General features: G+C 41.1%; 1 protein-coding gene across 1 annotated transcript; it reads right to left on the reverse strand.

The window, feature by feature from the left end:
• Positions 1–9355: 9355 nt before the first annotated feature.
• Positions 9356–24453, reverse strand: calml4b (calmodulin-like 4b). Its single transcript, XM_038705087.1, has 5 exons — positions 24340–24453; positions 24213–24243; positions 23124–23264; positions 12228–12416; positions 9356–9989 (listed from the first exon to the last, which is right to left on the reverse strand). Exons 1-5 carry the CDS (start codon positions 24340–24342, stop codon positions 9892–9894), a joined length of 462 nt encoding a protein of 153 aa, XP_038561015.1. The 5' UTR covers positions 24343–24453; the 3' UTR covers positions 9356–9891.
• Between the last annotated feature and the right edge of the window lie 695 nt (positions 24454–25148).

The raw sequence follows: 25148 nt of genomic DNA on the forward strand, positions 1-25148 counted from the left end.
AAGTAGAAACATTTTCTCAGTGACTTCTATACAATCACACTTCTTTCTGCAGCCGCTGGAGTCGCCTCCTGCTGGCTGCTAGAGAGGACGCAGGTTATTTAGTTTCCCTTTTCAGAACAGAGGATATGTCATCTGGTTTCTGCTTCTCAAGACTCTTGATTGCATCCACGTTTCCCTCACTTGCGTCTTTTCCTTGTGTCTTAGTCCCAACCAAGCCAGGAGAGACGGAACGAAGAAATATGTTTTTAGAAACATGAGACGTCCTTTCCTCAAAGCGTCACAAGCGACGTCCATTTCTGATGACGGTGGCAGCTGATCTGCAGGTGGTGATGGTACAATGGATAAGACGCCTGCCTTTGATGTGAGAGACCCGGGTTCAATCCCCCACTGTGACACCAACGCGTCCCTGAGCAAGACTCTTAACCACCTCTTAACCCCTCGTTGCTCCAGAGGCGTGTGACCTCTGATATGTTTAGCAATTGTAAGTCGCTTTGGATAAAAAAGCGTCAGCTAAATTAATAAATGTAATGTAAACGATCACAGCTGGATCAGCTGTTCTGATACTAATAAAGTCTCAGTTATCAGTGCAGCACGATTCTCTCTGCAGCTGTTACCTGTTTAACACCTGCAGGTTTCTGTGTCTCAGACGCACAGGAACTAGGAAGAGGTTACTGGCACAACGTTGATATTATCTGCATTTATATTTATTGATTCTGATTGTGAATTCGTTATTGAATAACCCAGAATATGATCATGCTGGCTTGGGATTTATTAGGCCAAATGTTTCAGGGAAATTGAGATGATGTAACTCGTATCAAAGTCCGCTCAGTTTTAGGCTTTCAGTTTATTTCCTCTTTTGATATCCTTTAACACAAGTCACATCACTGGTCACCGATCGATCGCTGCGTTCCATCATATCAATCCGACACTTTTCTTTTTTAGAGCAGCAGCTTTCATTCATACTTTGATCCAGTGATTTTACTCGCGGAGCCGCCGGCTGCTTTCATCAGATGCAGTCAGTTAGATAGGCTGGATGAGCGGCTTTATTGTCCTTTACTTGCTTCATAAGAGACTTTAGTGCAGTTTAGTGAATTGTCTCCTACTACTTACTTGTTTTCTATGTTTTATTGTCGTCTAGTGGACTAAAAACAGGAATGATCAGCACAGTCCCGGCGCCAGGATTTGACTGAGGGTGCAATCTTGTAAGATTTGCCCCCTTGCCAGGGTCAGAGTCGTGAATTTGTCATGGACGTGTAGGGCACAACATGCAATACACCAGTGTCATTTCCCATTCCCTTTCACAGCAGGGTGCGCTTGCTATAATAATAGGGTATAAATGGTGCATTATGAAAAACACCAATTTACTGATTGAAGAGAGGGGATATGGAGAGATGTGTGGATGTGATATAAAAACCATCTCTGATCGTGAAGCTTTTGTTACTCTGCTGCTCTGTAGTTCATCAGTGAAGTGTCAGAATTCCAGTCTGTTACCAGACAGATGCTGTCTCCTCTATGAAACATCTGGATCCTCACTGCACTGCGTTAATATAAACTATGATAACTGGTCATGGTTCACATCTCTCCCACACTGGTTTCTGTATTTTGTGTTTTATTGATGTATGAGTGTTTTCTTTAACGATTTTCTTTCATGCTTAGAGATGCTGCTGTCGGTCATTTTAAACGTCATGTGCGCAATAAAGGAAGGCAGGAAACAGAATTCAGCTTTTAGCTTCTGAAATTATTTAGACACTCTGATGGAGCTCAGGATTGATCAGGAGGACGGCTGCTTTGCACCAAACAGTTTCACTGTATAAACCTGGACTGTGTGTGGGACCTTTTGGATGTGGAGAAGAACAAAGGATATCAATTAACATTCTATCCTGACCAATTCCTGCGCACAGTGTCACAGTAATGCACCCCTAAAATAACCAAAACAGTGAAATACTGTGCCACTGACTTTAGACCTGTTTTTTGGGGCCAGTGGTGCAGTCGCTTTCTGCTGCCTTAATGGCAATGTGCCTGACCACACCTCATTTTAAGACCTAAACTCCCATGGGCGCACAGATGGGCGCAAGTGCATTTGCTATAACTTGGTCGCTTGGCGTGCTAATGTCAACTGTGCCTGTTGGAAACTAGACACTTGCGCTGCACTTTGCACCGCTTTGTGCTGGGTGCAAGATAGGCCAAATACTCTTTTTGGTCTTTTTGATAACCTTATGTTATCAGCCTGCTATACCAATTTCTGTATTTGTTTTCATCCTGTGGGTGGAAAATGTGGGTGCTTCATCAATCGTTTTGATGATCATGCCTCCCTAAAAGTTTTCACTCCATTCAGTCTAGCCTTGCTGTTGGCAACTGAAAACGAATACAGCGTTTGTACATGTCTAGCCTACTCTGTGCAAGTGGATCGCTGTCAGGTGATGAGCCATCAGATGCAGAAGGATTCCAAGACACATCACTGTCCTAACCTCCCCCCCATCAGCCTCTCCTCGCTGAGCAAGTCTGCAAGCCTGCTCAGTAGTAGACTAAAGGTGTTGCCAGTAGCAAGACAGAATGTTGATCTAAAGTGAGAAATTAGAGCCCGTTCTCATCTCAGGGCGTCCAATACCAGCGCTTTCAGAAAAAGTGACAAAACGTAGTTATTTGACGCTAAAGGGCGTCTGTGTGAGACGCACCAGGACACCCCAGAGCATCTCATATAGACGCTTCCAGAAGCGTCTATATGAGATGCTCTGGGGTGTCCTGTATTGACTTGCAACATCTGTGGCGTTGTGCTGTGTGATAAAACTGCACATTTTGGAGTGGCCTCTTATTGTGGCCAGCCTAAGGCATTTTATTGTGGCCAGCCTAAGGCACACCTGTGCAATCCCATGCTGTCTGATCACCTGAACAATATTTGAGAGAAATAGGCCTTTTGTGTACAGAGAGAAAGTCTTAGATCTTTGAGTTCAGCTCATGATGAATGGGGCAAAAAGTGTTGCCTTTATAATTTTGCTCAGTGTATATACACTTATGGCCAAGATAAAGAATCTATCTCCTTATCTCAACATGTCAAACTGTGATCTTGTGTTATAAGTTAATCAGCTTCATCTCATTATCTCGAGAGTAAACAGTTGCCACAACACAAACGTTATGTGCTTGTTAAGCTACCTCATCAATTTCTTTTCTCTGTTGATGAAAGACTCTGAGAGACCACAAGGCTTTTTTATCTCGAGGTGATGAAACATTTGTTTTCATGATGATAATTAAGAGTTTAAGATCACCTCTTGACTACATCATTATCTTCTCATAGATAAAAATGCAGTTTTTTGTCGTGATGAAGAGATAATTGAGTCATTATCTACAAATGAAAGTTAAGTTAGTTAAAAATATTTCTAGTATTCATTTGCTGTTTGTACGGAAAGCCAGAGGGCAGTGAATGTTCTTTCTGTGATGGTGTTTGTTTCATTGAAGTCAAAATCATGAGTGTGAATTTTATTTTGCTGCCAGCACTTTAACACTGTCGGTGTTTATTTCTTCTGCAGGCTGAGGGCAGACAGTCGCCCCCTGGTGTTTGTACTTGTTACTGCAGGTCATGAGCTCAGAGTGGAAGTGAGGAATCCAGCCTGTGTCAGGTCAGACCTCCAGGCCGTTGTCTCATAATTTCAGCCGTCTAACAAGGTTTCATGTAGCAAGAGGAATGACTTGATGTGCCGTGTCGTGTGGCGATGATTACTGCCAAGCCAGTGGGCAGGCCGGCTCAGTGCTCGTTTCATCTCAAAGTAATTATGTGATATGAAACACAGTTTAACACTCTGTCAAATATAACAAATCCAAATGCCTGAATTGGAGACTCCTGATGCATTTCACATTCACAACATGGCGTGAAAACCTAATGCATGTCCCCAGTGTCATCGAGGTGCAGCTCCTCCAACTGTCTGATCGAGAAACACCAGTGCTCAGTCACACTGAGGTGACTGATGAAGCTCGCCACCCTCGTTTATCACTAAAACAAATCTCTCACCCTTGAACTCATCTCTCATTCTGAAGTGTTTTCAGCAGCGGGCTGCCCACACGTTAGTCTGGCTGTGAGCTTCAGATTTTATCACTTTACAAGATTAATTACGCGTGTTTTGTATGAAGTGACATTATGGTGAAACAAGGTCACCCAAAGTGTTTCATATAAATCTTGTCCCCTCCGTTAACTCTGTCAAGTGACTGCAAAAGTCTCCCCCCTCCTCCACCACATGAGAGACTCCACAGTGTGTGCTTCACTTGTTGGAGGGGTCTTCACTGTAGATTTACATGAAAGTACATAACAATTTTCCTCAAGGTGACCAAATTGCTTCAAAACATGACACACAGAGCGGTGGCCAGAATCAGCCGTAAACCCACAGATATTGAATTTCTATATATGGAGCGTGTGTTTGGTTTAACAATCCGTGCGCACAGATGAATAAATATTTGGAGGAGTGCATTTCTTGGTTTGGAGGATCGTGTCCATTTCATGGCCTTTCCAACTTGCAGCGTCAAAATGGCTTTTTTTCCATGTTGTGCAGAACACACTTTGCACTGACACTGGTCATTTGACAATTAAAGGAAAGTGAAGTTAAGTCAATGTTAATTATCTAGGTAGTTACAGCTAATCTGTTGTCTTTAGCCGTCAAAATCGGCAATGGCTAACTCAAATGGAGATGTCTCCTTTTTGTCTACTTCTATCTAAAACTTTGAGCTCTGTCTTAAAACTCCGGGGTAGCGTTTTAGTGCGAACTGGTGAAAACGGAGGACTTTAAAAACGATGACGCAGACGCTCACGTTTGGCTCCCTGATTGGCTCTTAGCAGAAACACGATGCTGCTGACAGAGTTTAAGTTTTGGTGTTTTTATTAAAATATTCTGTACTGTGTAAATAACATTTTTACACATGGATTGGTATTTACTTTGTGACAACTCCCAGTTGTTTCAGTATAGACGGAGATCAACTATGATACGCAGCTAAAGCACTGGTGAGGACGGAGATCGTATTCGTTTTAAAACTTAGTATTGTGGATATAACCTCGTGCTACATTTACACTATTGCGTTAACTAGGCTACTACTGTTGTTTTTGTTGAGTCCGGCTTTAGCAAAATTTGTGGATGTGCAGGAATCCATGGTCAAAATAACAATAAATATGCTACATCAGCTCAAGTTAGCAACGTCCGGTTGGACTTCAAATAAAAAATAAAACATTTGGTTAACGTTATGAAGCAGTCTGGTTGGGTTTAGGCAACAAAAGTAAGTAGGTTGGTTACCTTATTCGGTGTGAGAAACCCGGGTTCAATTCCCCACTTTGACACATCCATAAATGTGTCCCTGAGCAAGACACTTAATCCCTCGTTGCTCCAGAGGCGTGCGACCTATGACATAAATAGCAATTGTAAGTCGCTTTGGATAAAAGCGTCAGCTAAATGAGTAAGTGTAAACGTAAATTTAAGTATGGTGGATATAGCTTCACTTGAGTTAAAATTGAGTTCACACAGGAAACAAACACTTTCTGTTGGAACCACACAGAAGTCTTCATCTTCTCCCACCATCCAAGGAAGTAAAGACCCAGTGGATTAACTGTTAATGTAAATGTCCCCACAACACCTGGAAAAGTCTTAAACGTGTGTGCTGTTTTACTGTTGGACAGCTTTCTCAATGACGTCCTGTAAGGTTATGAACCAGAGGATGGATCCACACCGGCCTCACCCGGCATTTTGGTGCATAAGTGATTATTTTGCAGGTTAGCCTGTTCCCAATGTGGCTACTGTCCATCCCTTCGATAAAAAAACTCCAGTAAAGAAACATCTAAAAAATCAGGTATTTTCTCTCTCGGCCTGTTCTTGTGAAGGTCATCTGAGCTTTTATTTCGACTCGGTTGGATTACTGTAATTCATTGCATTCAGTCCTGTTTTAGCCTCGCTTCACATCACTTTTAAAGCACTTCCTGGTTCTGCTCCCAGCTACATTGCTGAATTGCTGCTCCCCTGTGAGCCAGAGTGCAGCCTCAGATCCTCAGGCAGCAGGGCTCTGATAGCTGTTTCTAAGTCCCGGCTCAAGACTGAAGGTGACCCGGCTTTTACACTTAGAGCTCCTCAGCTCTGGAACACCGTGCCTGATTAAATCACTTCAAGACATACTTAAATACAACAAAACAGCATTTTTATTCATTTTTATGCATAGTTTCTTTTCTATCTTGTCCTATATATCCATTTTAACCGTATCAATGTCGTAGAATACTGTTTCTTTTAACTTTTTAAATTGCTTGATTTAATTTAATTTAGTGATGGGCAACATTTACATTTCTTAATCGTGATTAATTATTGTTATGCACAAAATTGAATAATGAATTCTAAAGTAGTGTATTGTGTACTTTTAATTTAAATGTAACAAATAAGGAGCTTTTTACCTGCAGTATTCCCTTTACACAGCAGCAATAAAATATTTCTTGTAAATCTCAACTTAAACATTAATGTAATCAAATATTAAACCAAAGCTGTTTGCCGCTGCCAGGGTGTTACCTTTTATCTAACTCGTTAAAACAAGTTGCCATCAGAGTCCCGTGTTCTTGGGTTTTTTTCTGAACAGGGAGCAGCAGAAACAGTCTGTGTTCAGCAGCAAGTGTGAAGTACACGAGCAGCACAGATCATTGGCAGAGAGACTGATCCTCGCTGTTTGAGTTTCCAGAATCTATTACTGTTTAACTAAACAGGACATCAGCAGGAGGGAATTCACACGGCAGAGCGTCCCCGCAAAACCAGATGAAGGCCTCTCAGGTGAAGTTATGTAGCCTGTAATTTTAACTGAAGTTAAATAGGCTGCAACAGAGCGCCTGGTGTTTACTGTCTTACTTCCCCCGCACGCTGCATCCAGCGTGGTCTGCCGAAGCCTCCGCTGCTTGTTTGGGTGGTGATTTGCAGGCTGATCAACATCCCGCCCCTCCTGTGACCCACGGTACAATAACTGCAATAACATGTGATATAATAATAGTTGTTGGTGTTAATTAATTAACGTGTTAACGTACCCAGCCCTGGTTTTTAATTTATGTTCAACAATTTGTACAGACAGCCAATAGAAATTTTGGGAAGGTTAAAGGTGTTCATGTGAAAGTTCACGTGAATTTCTACACGCACACACACACAGGAAATAAATCTGGCCCCTCGAATCACATAAATATTAGGAGACTCAAATCTTAAACTCATCAATTTAGCTGAATTAAGATATTTGAGTTTATGAATAACACAGAGTAATCTAAGTATACCTGTTATTTCAGTTTGTCAGATACATTTAATTAACATTTCATATCTTAATCTCATTTTCAGGTTGGTGCTAATGGTTGTCAACTCTAAACTGTTTCTGTCTTTTCAGCCAAAGAGGAGATGAAAAAAGTTCAGCTTTCAAAGCGAAGTTGAGCGAACTTTCATTGACTCCAACCCTACTTGGATATTAAGACCAGATTATCATAATTAGCAGAAAAACTGGTATTTGTGTGAAACAGTTTTGGATTATTAACTTAACTCAGAATCTGTTTTAGTAATATTTATTTGACTCTGTGAATAAATCCATGTAATTTTCCAAAAGGATTCCCTCCAGTGACTTCAGTAAGAGACAAGGTTAGCGAGGCTGACTGTGAAGACCAATGCAGTGAAAAGTCTGGCTGAGTGGAACGCCTGGGTGAACTCTGTTTATGGTGAAGTGCCTGATAATCAGCATTAACGAGTCACAGGCAACCAGCTGGTAAAGCCTGGAGGTGACTATTAGCGGTGAAAGTTATTCAGCTGGATCCTGAGAAGTATGTAATTTATTGTGAGTAATAATGAACACTCCACAGCGAGATGCAGAACAAGCTGCCCCTGAAGGCTCAAAGAGAGATTGAAGTCGTCCAAATGTCCCTCAGGAGCAGGTTTAAACCAGAGGACTCTGACAGAGCAGTTTATTCCTAAATCCATGCTCTCCTTGAGCGATTACATAAGACCAGAAGAGATGTCACTGTGCATTTCTAGAGCAAGGTTCCAGTGCTTTGTATCCTCACTACAGCAAAGTCAAAACCGAGTTGATGTAGTTTCCACGCATGGAGCTCTACTAACAGGAAATGACAGGATGGTTTACAGTGAAATAATCTTCCCCTTCATGAAATGTTCCAAGCTGTGTTTGCACAGCATATCATACAGAAGATGTTTGCAAAGTGCCAGGTTCCTGATTTGCAGAGATGTTGAACATACATGGATATTTCAGAAAACTTAGCCTTTTGTCCACACGTCAACTGCTTTTAAGGTCACTGAAAACAAACCTTTCTGAAAACTCTTGCCAGGGTGAAGATTTGCAGAAACTCTTGATGCAGTGTCGATGCCTCGTGACGTCAGAGTGCGCACCGTCGTCTCCTTTGTTTACATGGGGTGACATTTTGTGCGGACGTGACCCAACACTGCTCGTTCTAACATATTTGTTTTGCTAACTTTATATTTAAGTGTGATAATGAGAAATAACTCCACTCTGCTGTCAGTCCACATATTTGATGCCCCCTTCCTGCCGTTGCTGGCAGCCTACCAGAAATATTTTGTCAGGCTTCTGATTGGCTAACATGTTATTAATGTAAGCGTTATATCGCTGCCTGTTGGTTGGGTTGTTGACAGCACTTCAATTGTGTTTTTTCATATAGACAGAGATTCTTTTTTCAAATGAAGGAGAAAAACCCTTTTGTGTGCGACTGGGCCTTAAAAACAACATTATGCCTGAGGATGGGAAAGTATCTCCTGTAATGTGAGTCTGACCGATATGAAACATGCACCAATTCATACTTTTCACGTGACGTCACATTCCGAGGAAAACGCTCCCTTGGAAAAAGATGTTCAGCAAGTGATGCACTGTTACTTTGAGTTTGTTACATTTGCGTTGCCAAAATGCTGGATGGTTGTTGTGCTTTCAGACGCACTAATCGAGGAGGAGAAAAGCCCGGGCTGTGTTAGGTGAGGGATTACCCAGAAGGTAAAAGTAAACATTACTGCAGTTGAGCGGCGGCAGGAACCTGGCGGTTTTTAATGGTAGATATGCGGCAGCGGATTCTGTAACCTTATACGGATCCAACACTTGTGTTGTGTTCATATCTTTCTTTTTCTTAAGTTGAAAGGTGATCCAAATAAAATCTGACTGCTTTTGCGGCGTCTATGTTGGTCTGCTGTTTTGCCCTCCAGGTCACCGAACTGAACTATGAATACATTAAAATATTGAATTTAAATTCTCCCCTTGCAAAGCTCCAACTCGCTGTCTTAATGGCAACATACAGGATATCATGCTAAGACGCTAAAGCTAATGTGTTCCAGGCAAAAGGTATACAGAAACTTGGACAAGCAACGCAGAGGTTCGATGTATGTTCGTTTATTCATACAACATTTTTCACATTTACGAGACAAAAGGCTCTGATAATGAGGACTAATCAGTGTCATCAGGAAATACCTGCTAATGTTAGCCTAAACTCTGATGTAATGGCATCCAAGATGTCTGTGTCCTGAATGGGGAATTTTCTACTGTTTTACCTGTTATTTCACTAAACAATAAGTTACGTTAGCTAATGATACGCTCCTTGGCCTTGGAAGCAACGCTACGTAACTACTGTAGGTGGTAAGCTAGTTGGAAGTATTCTAACTTCTGCAGCTTAAAAACAAACACAGACAAGTTAATCCATTCTTCTGTTTTTGGTTGTTTTTAAAAGGTAATTTGTCTGAGAATATGAAAAGGAAACTCCAGGAACAGGCTTTATTTTTCAGGATGACTGATGCTAATTATGAAGAAATGCTAAATGAGAGATTGCACTGAGGAACAGCTGCTGGTTGAACAGAGGTTCGCCTGGAGCAGCTCAGTGTCTCCACTGCAGCGGGGATGTTGACTGTGATGTCAGCGCTTTGCACAGGAGCGTGTCACCGCCTTAGCAAACTGCTCGCAGTGGACCCGCCCGTCAGCTCCAACACCCGCCTCCTTCAGCAGCTCGTCCACTGAAACCAGAGTGAAAGGCCGATCAAAGTTTGTTTAATGAACCTGTATGTTAATGTAATATATGAACTTATTATCAACTCAAATTTTCTACGTAGGAGATGTTTTATGCATTAAATTGTGGTTTTCGGTGAAGCATGTCTCAACACATTCTTATTCCAGGTCGTCACAATTGGACACTTGGTCAAGACCCCTTGGCGTGGCTTTTTAACACCCTGGGATCCTTTAGTTCAGCTTTTGCATAAGTTTAGGAAAAGATTGAGGGTTATATGTTCGATCCCACCTTGGGACCATTTTGTTTCTCTCTTCAACAAATGGATTCTGCAGGAACTGTTTTTCAGGCTCACATTACGCCATGTGCTGCACTGTTTTTATTTCGGTGTTTGATCCTCATCCATCAATCTACAGATGCTTTTTCATTTCCCCAGTATCTCCAGGCAGAGGATATTTAGGGGAATCACGTTCTCTCACGGCTCTTTCAGAGGTGTGCCAAGCAGCTACAGACTCTTTTAATGTCATTCAGAATTTTTCAAAGTAAAAGCTCAGTTCAACTGCAAATAAATTACAGTAAACAAAGCTTCTTGTGCTTTTATTTTGTAGGCAAAACCACTAAAGAGGAAGTGATTATGTGTGTAACTTTTGCTGCCATGACTGAGATCTATTTCAGCACCGCTATCAAAGTATTTATTCATTAATATTTTTTGTTGCTATCAAAGCACCATAATCTGGCAGTGGGCCAGATATTATATATGGCGGGCAGTTTTGGCGACGGTCCATAATCACAGAGAGAATGAACGTGTTTCCCTTGCCAGTGTTTGTCTAAAGTTTATCTAATGTGTGGTTTATAATGGACTACGAACTAAAGAGACACCTTTTGTGCTGTGTCAGCCACCGTAGCTGTCCTGCGCTCTTTGAAAGGTTAGGGGGCAGTGGTAGACTGGACAGATGGTTGCAATTCACAACCCTCACCACTAGATGACACTAAATCTTCCACACTGTTAAAATAACTACATTACACTACTTACATTATGACTTAAATTACATAACTAAAAAATAACATTTCTTATAAGTTACGTAACATAAATAAAAAGAATCAATGTTGATTTTTTATTTCGTATGAGAAACAAACACCCAACTATGCCGTAAAAGGCTGCCACGTGCATTACGCCCTATGAGAATGGGCTGTGTGGGCAACTTTGATCACTTATTGGAGTTCACGGCGAGGCCATATGTAAAGAGACTTCTTCCCTCTTCATGTCATAACAGTTGCTGTAATTTCCATTTTCCAACTGTTAAACATTGTTCACGTCATTATAAATGAGAGATATTGTTGACAGACGATGCAGCGATAACTTTCGGTGGCTGACAAATGTTTCTTCTTGTTAAATGAAAATCTTTTTTTTTATTAAGTGATGAGATATAAAACAGACAACAACAAAATAAACAACTGGAAAAACATTGAGACATAAAAAACAAGATAGGACATAAAGAAATTGCTTATTGACATTGTTAAATGGAAATCTATACATGTTTCAAAGCACAACAGACAGCAGCCGCCCGGCATCATTTAAAGGCCTCTGTTTGTTTTGTTGCACCTGTCTGGGTGCCAACAGCTACACCCTTATCACTGTTATTGATTTGTGAAGTTTGGTGACCTCATGTATTTGCAGCTTTGCTCCAAGCAGAGGTCTAATCAGCCAGAATAAGTGAAAACACCTGTGTGGGTTTACAGCGCTGTTATAGGAAATCAGACGGTCCCTTTAGAGGATCTGTCTTATTGTTTCATCACACAGACACTTAATGTTGAGATTTTCTGCAATGTGTTTTTGTGCAACTAAATCCCATTTGAGTAGACTGAAACTAAAACCAGTAGATCACTTTAAACACAATCTCGTAAAATGTTAATGGTTTACTTATTTTCTTCTTTTCTACGGCTCCTTTTTCAAATTATCTGCAGAAATTAAAATCCCCCACTTGGAACCAGACTTGGATGCAAAACCTCTTAAGTTTTTGTTGATGTCCTGGGGGCGACACGTAACAGGATTAAAATGAAGGAACGGGGGGGCAGAATAATAGAACAAAGACAATAGGTTTGGGAACAACAGTTCAAAGTAAACAGCAAAACAACTAAACACTGGGGGATTAAAAACTGACAGGAACTCAGAGGATCAGACATGTAAACCTTGTGATATTATTCTAAATGAAATGTATTTGTTTAGGTGTCTGTAAATGCTTCTCACCCTCTCGATCTGTCAGCTTCTCTCCCAGCCCGGTGAGTTTGGATCGCAGCTCCGAGGCGAGGATGAAGCCTTTCTGTTCCTTGTCAGCCATCCTCATGGCCTCCAGGATCTCCTCCTCCGGCGCCTCCTGCTGGAGCTGCCGGTGCATTACGCTCAGGAAGGTGGAGAAGTCCAGCTCTCCGCCCCAATCTGCAGAAAAATAATGTACTTACAGTATCTGTTATGTCACCAGATGTATAGATAAAACACAACTTTATTGATCTCTGCATGAAAAACGAGGAGAAGGAAAAGTTTAAGGATTCTCTTAAGGGGGGAAAAAAATAATATCACTCAGTGACTATGAAATAAGTTGTTCAAACACTGAAGCAATGAAACAGAATGTAAAGAGCGGCGTTGTTAGATAAGATGGTGACAGTTTAAACATGTCGAATAAACTGTATGGGTGGAAACTGTGAGCTGTGTGTTCCAGCTGGTACACACAGAATTTCCCTTTAGATGTATTTAAATATGTATTATACAAAGATAAGACAAGAGAAAGTCAAACATCAGTGGCATTTCATGTACACAGAGAGAAATATTAAAACCGTAATAAAATAAAATGAAAATAATGCTGCTGTCAAGGTGAAGCTTTTCAGGAACGGAAACTGTTTTTCAGCTTGACCTCCACGTGTTGCTCAGTTTATCTTACCGGTTTTGAAACAGAAAGCGTTATAGAAAAAACCAAGCTGGTAAACAGACATCGAATAAGCCGGTTTCTTCCAGTAAGTTGAGTTTAAAGCAGAGAAAGTCAGGACGTTCTGAAATGTGCAAAAGCAGAACTAAAGAATCATTTGTACATCAAAGGTTGTAATGTTATTAAAAAAAACACATTTCCAAATATATACGCTTGTTTGCTGTGTGAGTCCAACATAGAGAGAAATATACTGATTGGCTTTTCATTAAAATAGTCACAGACATCTGCTGAATCTTCAAGATACCAGAGCCTGCATTTATCAAGCTTCTCAGAATGACTCACAGGAACTCTGCTAAGAACTGACTTAAGAGGAAAATAATTCTTGGCTCAAAGCTGCGCTGAAAAGTTATCAATCATCTCAGTCCTAATTTGAGTGAAGTGTAGGACTAAATCTTAAGTGTCGGTCTGAGAGCTGATTCACGACACTTTGCTGAGCCGCAAATAGGATTTTGGATGACGATGTAGCCAAGGACCAATCACTGAAGAGATTTCCTTATTTAAGAATATTCTCAGATAAATTCACACTGAATGGTGAAAAAAAGTTTATGCCTGTGCTGTCCGACTCGTCTTATTAACTGCGAGTCGTCAAATAATTCAGAAACATTTTTCCTCTCCTGAAATATTTGTGCATGATTCCAGTCTCCACAGCACCATCACAAGCCCTGCTGGCAGCTCCTGACCACTTGGAGACCTCTGTCTGAAATAACTGGGAGAGTGAGAGTGATTCTCAGCTTTGAGAAATTAAATAACTTGCTTTTATACTTGAAAGTAGGAGTAAACGGACAAACAGCGCTACAGAGCGCGTTTCGTCACTACGTTCTTCTTGTTCTACTTCTGGTAGAATTCAGGCAGCGCAGACACTCATCACTGTGTTGAATATGTACGTTAGAAGAAGAAGAAGAAGTAGTAATAATATACTGCAGGGGTCTGCAAATATGTTTGTTGGCAGTTTTGGTGAGGGTCCATAATCATGTGTTTCCCTTGTCAATGTTTGTATAAAAACTTTTTCAAATGTGTGGTTTATGATGGATTGTGCTGTTCTGCGCTCTTTGAAAGGTTAGGGGGCAGTGGTAGACTGGACAGATGGTTGCAATTTACAACCCTCACCACTAGATGACACTAAATCTTACACACTGAACCTTTAAGTAGGTTGTGGTTAACCACACCCCTCTGAAGAGACCATCATTTTAAGGCTTCAGGTGTATACTCGGATGTGCATTTTAGCGGGACTAACAGGGTGTGTCACATTCTAGCTCACCTCACTTCCGGTTCCGGTATGGCGCCTGTGTTTGGCTTCGCCGCTGCGGCTGTTTGTTCGTCTCTACTCGTTTTGTTTGTTTCCTGCGCTATATTGCTACTAAGTTTGTCAACAAACGTTGTGTCTACTGCATGGGTGTATGATCACCAAACACTGCTGTTGATCCGATCCTCCATGGCGGAGTGCGGTGACAGATGTACCTGGAGTGGTACAGGTGAGTTTGCAGCCCCGTTCGTTTGTCCGACTGCAACTGCTGTCTGCATGCGGCAGGGAGAGAGCCTAATACGACCTACAAATAGACGGCAGAGAAAGCGAGGAAAAAGGGCAGGGAGGCAGGTTCATCTGAAAAAACTCTTGAATCTGGGGGTCTTTGACTGCGACTCCAGACCTTCATGTCTTCGTTCTGTCTTCCCTGACGTCCCCAGGACTCTGGTCCCGTGCCCTGGAGAAACCCTACCACTGGCCGCGGTGTGTGTTCCGTGCATCTAAGGTCGCCGCCGCGAGCCTCTTTCTCTGCTTCAGGTGTTCCTGCACCGCTCAGGATGGGTCTGATAAATGCCTGTTCAATTGCAAACAAGTCTCTTTTGCTCAGTGATTTATTTACCTTCAAGAACATGGACTTCTTGTTGCTCACAGAGACTTGGCAGAAGGATATGGAATACTATCAGTTGAATGAGCTCTGTCCTGTGGACTGCAATTTTATCAGCACGCCGAGACTCACAGGCCGTGGTGGAGGTCTTGCTGTGGTTTTTAAAAAACATTTTATCTGCCAGTCAGTGAGCGCTGGCACGTACTCTTCTTTTGAACTACAGATGACTAAGGTTGGTTGTTCAAATACATTTTATTGTATTTTAGTCTACCGGCCACCTGGGCCAGCCGCCTCTTTTCTTACTGATTTTTCTGACTTCTTATCATCCATTATTAAGCTGGACAGAGTGAGCATTGTTGGCGATTTTAATATCCATGTGGATGCTTCTGAATTTGTAAATATTACTGAATCTTTTAACTTCACTCAGCATGTCTCTGGTCCTACGCATTTTAATTTTAATATCCATGTGGATGATATGACTTGCAAAAATGCTTCTGAATTTGTAAATATTACTGAATCTTTTAACTTCACTCAGCATGTCTCTGGGACATACGCTCGATCTTGTTCTTTCTCACGGTTTAAACATTAATAATGTGTGCATCGAAGCTGTAGTTAGTGATCACAAATGCATCTTATTTGATCTTGTTTGTGATGAGGTTCCTCTGCCTGCTAAATGAGCGTCCTGCTCACGTTTGATTAACCAGCTTACTGTTGAGAAATTTTCAGCCGCATTTGACGCAAGCTCGGTTCTTATTTCGAATGACGCGGACGCTTGTGCACAGGCGTTTAATGATCACTGCGCCCTGCTGTTGGACAAAGTGGCGCCTCTTAACACTAGAGAAATTCCTTCTGTTAAAACATCCCCGTGGATGAATGACGCCATTCGCAGCTTGAGGCGTGTCTGTCAGAGAACTGAGCGTTTATGGAAAGCGACTCAGCTCCAAGTCCAACGCCTGCATCTTAAAGAGCTCTCAATAGACTTAAACGGAATGATCAAGGATGCTAGATCCTCTTACTTTACTAACCTGAAATCTGCCTGTCAAAAAACCCCTGAAGCTCTGTTTGAGACCATTAACAACATTGTTTCTCCTGCTGCGTGTATTATCCCTGTGTTTTCAAATGTTGACTGCAGCCACTTTTTGTCTCACTTTGTGGACAAGGTTAGAGCTGTCAGGGCAGGCATTGTTCCATCAGCAAACCCACATATACTTAAACATCACAGACTTTCAATACTGGACTCCTTCTGCACCATTACCCTGAATGACATCATTAAGTTAGAGGGCACCATGAAACCTTCACAAAGCCCTGTCGATATTTTACCCACATCTTTGCTTTTAAAATCCATACATCTACTTGGCCCATGTTTGGTTTCAATTTTAAACTCATCTCTTCGAAAATTCTAGAAAAGGTTGTTGCGAACCAGCTACATAATGTTTTGGATTCCCATAATATCTTTGATAAATTTCAGTCTGGTTTTCGTAAAAAACCATTCAACTGAGACTGCCCTCCTTAGGGTATCAAATGATATTTTGATGGCTGCTGATGGGGGTAAATGTTCTGTGCTGGTCCTATTAGATCTCTGATGAACTCTGATAGACTGAAAACAACTGTGGGCATTACTGGATCAGCTCTGGACTGGGTTTCCTCCTATCTCTCTGACAGGAGTTTCTCTGTGTCCATAGGAACATATATGTCAGACTCTGCTCCTTTGTCCTGTGGTGGGCTCCAAGGTTCTGTGCTCGTTCCCCTGCTGTTCAGTCTGTATATGCTTCCTCTTGGAAAGATTATTGGTAGCTTTGAAGACATATCTTATCATTGTTATGCTGATGACATCCAATTATATTTATCTTTTAGTCCTCATAGCCTAGACAAACTGTCCGTGTTGCACAATTGCTTAGCCTCCATTAACAAATGGATGGCGGACAACTTTTTGCAACTAAATACAGACAAAACTGAGATGGTGATTTTTGCCCTGCAATGCCCTGCAATGTACTGTACACTTGTCTAAACAAATCCTCCATAGACCGACTGCAAGTTGTACAGAATGCAGCTACAAGACTTTTGTCGAAAACCAACAGGAGATCACACATTACTCCTGTGCTTAAGGCTCTTCATTGGCTTCCGATTGGTTTTAGAGTACATTTTAAAATTTTAACCATTACTTACAGAGCCTTGCATGGTCAAGCTCCCTCTTACATCCAGGATCTGTTGCATGCACACATTTCTGGTTGCTCTATGAGGTCTTCTGGCCAGGCCCTTTTAACTGTCCCCAGAACAAGTTATAAAACAAGAGGTGATCGTGCTTTCTGTGAGGTGGCTCCAAGGCTCTGGAACGCTCTCCCTTTAGCCGTGAGAGCCTTGGATTCTGTGGAAACCTTTTTAAAAACACCTTAAGACACATCTTTTTAGACAAGCTTATTATTTATTTTATTCTATTTTTTACTGTGAAGCACTTTGTGACCCTTCTTGTCTGTGAAGGGTGCTATATATATATATATATATATATATATATAATAAATAAATAAAGTTTACTTACTAAAGTGTCTTTTTGAAGGTGTTAAATTCAACAGCACTTATTTTACAGGAGCCAGTGCAGAGACGCTAATACAGGAGAAATAGCTCTTTTCTTGGTTCTTGTCAGTACATTTGCCACAGTATTCTGGTCAGCAATAGGCGCCCTGCAGGCCAAAGCTGGCCCACCAGCAACAAATCTGGCCCCTGGCCAGATTACTTTGATAGCAGCAAAAAAAAAAACAACATTATAGCAGCTGGTACTAAATCTGAAGCAATTGTGGCTACAAAATAAAAACGCGAGAACGTCTTTGCAGCAGTACTTTATGTTGTGAGAGTCTCTGGCTTGCTTGACACACCTTTGAAAAAGCCATCAGAAAATGTGAGATGGGATTCCCCTAAATGAGAAATGCAGGAATTTTCTCTGCCTGGTGACAGTGGGGAAATGAAAATAAGCGTCCGTAGATTGATGTGGACCGGGGGGGGGGGGGACTCTCCTGCACATACTTAATTGTGAACATGTAAAACGATCTATTCTAATAACAGCAAGCGGGGATTGCACAGACAACCCTTCGCACGGGAGTCAGAGCACTACTGAATGAGCTAAACAAAGACACCTTACAACACAGATTATCATTGATAAATTGACTATGTGCCTGCCCACCATCTAATGTCTTGAAAAACATTTGGCCCAGTGCCAGACTCATTTGCCCATCCCCTGGTCTAAAAGGACCTATTCATCCTGATAATAAGGAATTGCAATAATCCAGCCCAGAAGGAACAAATGCGTGGACTAGCTTTTCTGCATTTCTAAGCAGGGTGTTCCTGATGTTTGTAATGTTACGCAGGTGAAGAAAGGCGGGCCTTGAAGTTTGTTTTATGAGGGAGTTAAAGGATCCTGATCCAAAGATAAATGTAGATGATTGTGTATTCTTGGCAGGGGTTTGTGCTCTGGTGCTTTCTGCTCCTATTATTTAAGGTTGAAACTCCTGCTGAGTATTCCTGTGGTCCTTCAGGGAGGATGGATGATGACAGCCTGCGCAGAAACAGTAATGATGATGGAAATGAGATGAAATAAGATCAGAGAGGATCTGTGATCTGAGGAAGACAACATGATTCCCTGTGGTTCACGGTCACCTCAGGGTGTCGTGTTGTCTTGTGTTTCCTCATCATCACGCAGGAATCACTCGTTTCCCTTCATGTTTATGTCAAACGAGGTGACGACACGTGCTGTAACGCAGAGACACGGACGGCTTTTTAATGCAGCACTTTCACAGCATGACTCGATTGCCTTCTCTGTGTGTGTTCATATATTTTCAACATTAGTTGATTAATCTGTCAGTCGATAGAGCATCCATCCATCGTCAACCGCTTATCCTGCGTACAGGGTCGTGGGGAGCCAATCCCAGCTGTCGATATCACCAAGCGTTTTATCACCAAAAATCTACAGGTTCCATCTCCTCAGATGTTCTGCTTTTATCAACACGTCCTCATTCCGTTTGTCACGTGCACCAAAACAAGTGAGCGTTGGTAAGTACCAGTCCAGTGACAGGCATACTGGATCTTGATACGTTACATTCTGTTTAACACGTGGAAAACATTGTGAAACGGGTCGTAACAAGCTGCTGCAACATCGACCTATAGCACCGTTTTTCTGGTGAGGACGGGTTGACTTTTCTATGTTTTTACATTTCTGTAAATAATGAATATCTTTGAGTTTTAAAGTTTTAACTGGAGAACAGACAAACAAGCATCTTGGGTTTTTTTATATCATATCCTAAATGATTGCTAGTTAGTCGCAGGCCCGTTTTATGTCTCAAAAACATACAGAGAATTCCCAGCCAGAGACATCTGGCAGGTTTATTACGCGTCACACTGCGTGAGGTGGGTCTGATAAACATTTATCACAGTGTGTGTCAGACTTTTAGAATAAAATAAACAGATTTTTAAAACACATCAGATGGTGTGATGAATTCGTGGTCATCAGCAGCATCTGCTTCCCTCCTTATGTTTTGAAAATACAGCAAAACAAGTTTTAGCCATAAAGGGACACAGTTTTCTCATCTTCATTCAAAAATTGAAGCTAACAGCGTTTGCCAGTGTATGTTGCATCATTTCATGGTTGGATCGGTTGGACTGTCTTTGGCTCTCGAATCGGCTGTCGAATGTATATGTCTCACAATGAGTCATGTTTTCTTTCGGAAAAAGCCAAAATCACACAGTGAAAAGGAGCAGCAGTGTACTTTATTTCCTCTGGTTCCCATTCAAATTCCCCATAAACGTTATTACGTTATGCAGAGTTGGAGCGCTTTTACTGCTTGGATCAGCATGAAACTCTCCTGGATGCATCATCAAAACAAAACATGAACAACTGTGTTTGAAAATATCTTAATATCTAGTTATTTGATAAAAATTCGAAGATACAAGAAATCTGTGGGCACATTAACTGAAGGAGAGAAATCAACTACGACTCCCATGGTGCATTTCAGTTTAAAATTCTGTTACACGTGCTGCTCACAATGAGCTGAAGTTAAAAATGACACTGAAAAAAAAAAGAGTCCACGCACAATAAGGGGCACACTTTGGACTTGGTCATCTCCAAGGGTCTGGACATTTCCAAGGTTGTGGTGACTGATGTTGCTCTCTCTGATCATTCCTGTGTTTTCTTTGAGAGTGTTATCTGCGTGAACACAAATGTACAAACAGAGGTGATCACAAAACGGCATGTCACTGAAAACTCTAGTGAAAAATTTATTGAGGCTTTCTCCTCGACACCCGCCCTCTCACGGGTCTCAGTCAATGAGCTTGCAGATAATTTCAGTTCTAAAATTACAAATGTTATTGATGTCATTGCATCAGCCTAGGTGAAGGTGGTCTCTGGTAAGAGAAGATCTCCATGGAGAAATGCCACGCTGAGTAGAACTCAAGAAAGAGTGTGTCGAAAAGCTGAACGCAGGTGGCGGAAAACAAATCTCCAGGTTCATTATGACATCTATAAAGAGAGACTTCACATTTATAATTTAATGCAAGGCGGTCCTTCTTCTCTGACATCATCACCAAAAACACTAATAATGCACGTGTCCTGTTTGCTGCTGTGGACAGGCTAACCAACCCTCCTGTGTCTGTAGCCTCTGAACTTCTATCCACCAGGGCCTGCAATGAATTTGCCTCCTTCTTCACAGACAAAATTCAAACAATTAGACAAGCAATCAGTGCCTCCATGTCAGTAACAGGATATGTCTTGTCCCTGTGTCCACTTAAAAACAATTCATATAGCATGAGACAATTTGATTCTATTAGCCATAAAAACCTGGAGGACATAACATCTGAAATCCTCCTCATGCTGCCTTGATATTCTGCCAACAGGTTTTTTCAAAAATGTGTCTAAATGCATGGCCTCAGATCTACTACAAATTGTCAACATGTCTCTCCTCTCAGGTTTTTTCCCCACAGGCCCTGAAAACTGCAGTCATTAAGCCACTCTTAAAAAAGAGCAATCTAGACAGTTCACTAATGAGCAGGCCCATATCAAATCTCCCATTTTTAAGTAAAATCATTGAAAAGGCTGTTTTTCAAAAGCTTAGTGCTTTCTTGGCACTAAATAACTGTTTTGATGTCTTCCAGTCAGGTTTCCAACCACACCACAGCACTGAGACGGCTCTTGTTAAGGTCTTCAATGACATCCATTTAAACACTGACAGTGGCAGAATTTCAGTCTTAGTATTATTGGATCTCAGTGCTGCATTCAACACGGTCGACCACAACATATTACTAGACAGACTTGAAAACTGGGTTGGACTTTCTAGCACAGTACTAAAATGGTTTGAATCCTACTTAAAGGAGAGGGACTACTTTGTGTCTATAGGTAATCACACATCTGAGCTGACAAAAATGACATGTGGAGTTCCCCAAGGCTCCATTCTGGGACCTCTTTTGTTTAACATTTACATACTTCCACTGGCTCAGATTATGAAAAACAACAAAATATTTTACCATGATTATGCAGATGACACAGATTTACATAACCATTTCACCAGGGGACTATGATCCCATACAGGTGCTGAGTAACTGTATTGAGCAGGTCAACGATTGGATGTGCCAGAATTTTCTTCAATTAAACAAGGATAAAACTGAAGTTATTGTCTTTGGCGCCAGGGAGGAACGATTGAAAGTCAGTGCTCAACTTTAATCAATAATGTTAAGAACCACAAATCAAGCCAGAAATATTGGTGTAGTCATGGACTCAGACCTGAATTTGAGGAGCCATATTAAAGAATATCTCACGGATTAAAGGACTTATGTCTCAGCAAGACCTGGAAAAGCTTATCCATGCATTTATCTTCAGTCGACTTGACTACTGTAACGGTGTCCTTACAGGGCTCCCTAAGAAATCCAGACAGCTGCAGCTGATTCAGAACGCTGCTGCTCGAGTCCTCACTAAGACCAAAAAGGTGGATCACATCAGTCCAGTTCTGAGGTCTTTACATTGGCTTCCTTTATGTCAAAGAATTGATTTCAAAATCCTGCTGTTAGTTTACAAAGCACTAAATTGTTTAGGGCCAAAATACATTTCTGATCTTCTGCTTCGTTACGAACCATCCAGACCTCTCAGGTCGTCTGGGATCAGGTCTGCTTTCTGTCCCCAGAGTCAAAACTAAACAAGGTGAAGCAGCGTTCAGTTATTATGCTCCGTATATCTGGAACAAGATAACTGCAGGTCTGCTGAAACTGTCAGGTCTTTTAAATTAAGACTGAAGACTTTTCTTTTTACCTCTGCTTTTATTAAATATTTAAGATTTTTCTTTTTATTGATAACTTACACTGCACTGTAACCTTTACTGTCCTGTTTCTTTTTTTTTGTTTTTAGCTTTTTACCATTGCTTTTAATTAAATATTTACACAGTGAGAAATGAGTAGGTAGTTGAGTTGGATGATTGTGGTAGCGAGATTGAACAGAGTGAAGGAAGTGGTCTTAAATCTCGCGCCTGTGTGATTTGCAGGAACCTCTGTCTACCTGTAAACGCGCAGGTGGGTCCAGAGTATAACTGGGTCAAAGTGGCCTGCGGACAGACATGTCCTGGTTTCTCTGTAGTCTCTGAGGGTTTTTGGAGTTTCAGTGGCGCCAAAGATTGCCATGGACCCAAGTACAGACTAGCTAGAGAGAGTAGATTAATTTGTGTACTTCTCTGTTTATTCTCTTTTTAAAATGATTGTAACTCAATTGTTTGCTCAACCCCTCAGCCTGTTTTTATTTTCCATTTAACTCTTTTAACCCTGATTGTAACACTGTAACTTTTATTATATTTTACGTTGCTTTTATGTTTTATGTAAAGCACTTTGAATGACCTTGTTGTTGAAATATGCTATACAAATAAAGTTGCCTTGCCTTACTTTTAAATTGCCAAAATAAATTAAGATAAACAAATAAAATTAAATAATTAAATGACTCAATTAATAAATAAGCCATTTAAATGCACCAAAATAATATTTTAAAAAAAGTATAAATAAATGTTTCATTTTCTAAATTAATTTGTTTTTATTAACTTGTGTTTAACTTTATGACATTTGTATTAGTCCCGCTATTTTACTTTCTCATTTGATTTATTAATTTATAAATGTTTTAATGTATTTTATGTATGTATGAATTTTATTTCTGTGTTTATGCTTCATTGTTCAAATGAGGGGGCTATCATTCAAAGTTTATTCTGTGGTCTACTTTCGCCTTTAGATTATAATGTTCCATACAATTCCAAGTGGATGAAAGAAAAATTGGACCACAGACAGGTGACACAGCCACAGGTGTACCTATGTTGTGGCTCAGCAGGTGTCGTTGGACCTCGGAGGGGGTGGGGTTTGATCCGAGGCATCGCATCACTTTGATCAGCTCCTGGGCTTGGATCTTCCCTTTCCGCTGGCGGTCGTACAGAGAGAAACACTCCTTAAAGTCTGCAACAACACAATCAACCACAACCAAGGTTTGCAAAGAAAAGAACAGCAAAGACTTGGACACATCCAGCATGAATAAACATGAGGAGCTGGATGAAAAAGTCATGAAGGTTCAAAGAGGATTATACGCACACTGATCAGAGCTACCTTCTTAATCCTACGTTAAAGACAGTTTTAGGTTTGCCTAGATCTTCAGGGTGTCTTGCAGCATCACATTAATATATTATTCAACAAAAACGTATCAAAGAAGTTCTATTCCAGTTTCTAGACAATCCTTTATGCAATATTTTTAATAGAAATACGTAAAAATGGAGACTTATGAAGATCTTCACCAGGAACTAGAGCGAAAAATGCAAAAAAGAATAGAGTTTAAGTTGCTAGTTTTGTTTTTTGCAGCAGTGGTTATACTTCCTGCTCAGCCGCAAACAGCTGGTTAACACCAATAAACATTTAATAAATAATTAATCTAAAGCTGACAGACTGCCAGTCAATTAACTAGTGAGTTCAAATCTATTTGATAGAAACAAAACCATTAAATCCACAACAACTCCTGTATTCTTTCAAGCACATACAAAGATCTGAATTAAATTTCTCCTCATTAGTCTAAAATCTGTGTTCAGATAGGAAACCTTTGTATTTAATCACATTACTGTGTGATTCTGCTCAGCGTGAACAGGAACAAGTGCTGCTTTGTACTGAGGCAGGCACACGGAAAACTCTGCTGTCTCTGATTAAATACCAACGCTGCTGCTTCTGGCTCGGCTTGTCTGTGAGAAATAATCTCATAAAAACGACTGAATTTGTTCCCGGCGTTGCCAAAACATTACATTAAAAGAAACGTATCAGTCATCTGCAAAGTGGCAGTTTTTATTCTAATAGCTGGAAGCTGGAATTCGCTCGTGTCACATTACTGCTCCAGCTGTAACCAGAAATGTATGAGAGTCTTACCGTTAATCTGATCCTGTGTCAGGAACTTCGCCTGCAATGAAAGGAGGAAAACAGCACGAGTGAATGGGGGAAAAGTAGAAAGTAGGTTGCAGGTAAAATATCAAAGAAGGCTCAGTAATTATCTCACCATTGTGGCTGTGTGTGAGCGGGCAGATGGTCTGAACTCTGCCGGCTGTTACTCAGCTCAGGAAACTGATCCTAGCCGGTGTAAGATGAGGAACGTAAGTGAAGTGGATGGAGCATCCTGGCTGGGACTCCATGAGGAAGAAAGTCACCGATGCCCCACCCCCGCTGTTAGAGCTCAGTGCCACACTGGTTTTAATTTTTCTTGCATTAAAAGGGGAACTCCACAGATTTCCCACATGCACATGACTTTAGCTGTTGGGGAGCTCCACTGCAAATGTCTTAATAGTATCGTAAAGCCTTCAGTGTCTCAGAGGGAGCAGTGTGAAGTCTGAAACATGTCCTCAAGTGATGTATAAAAATGAAACAAATCTATTGGTGTGGAATCAGAAAGAAGTGAGCTCACCAGACCTCTGAAGCCTCAACCCGTTTTCATCCCAACTTTAGCCTTGTTTGTGCCCTATCCTTTAGTTTTTTTGCACATGTAGGGCTCCACTGTCAAGTTAGCAACGACGGACTTTAAAAATAAAACTAGTGTTTAATGTCACAATTATCACAATTTGGTTAGGTTTAAGCACCAAAACTACTTGGTTAGGTTTAGGAAAACACCATAGTTTGGATAAAAATAACTGCATTACTTACGTGATTAATTACATAAGTAACCAGACTTCCACAAACACTGGGTGAAAGTCCAGTTTCTGACCCCGCCCGTCCACCCCAACCACCTCTTTACTGTGACGTTCCTGTTATTTATACTAGGCCTACTTTAGGCATTGAACAATGACGCTAAAGTGACTGCTATGTGGTGTAAAA

Source organism: Micropterus salmoides, unplaced genomic scaffold (assembly GCF_014851395.1).
Source record: "Micropterus salmoides isolate LMB-PRFRI ecotype aquatic unplaced genomic scaffold, ASM1485139v1 Ms_hic_scaffold_8, whole genome shotgun sequence".
Classification (NCBI taxonomy): domain Eukaryota; kingdom Metazoa; phylum Chordata; class Actinopteri; order Centrarchiformes; family Centrarchidae; genus Micropterus; species Micropterus salmoides.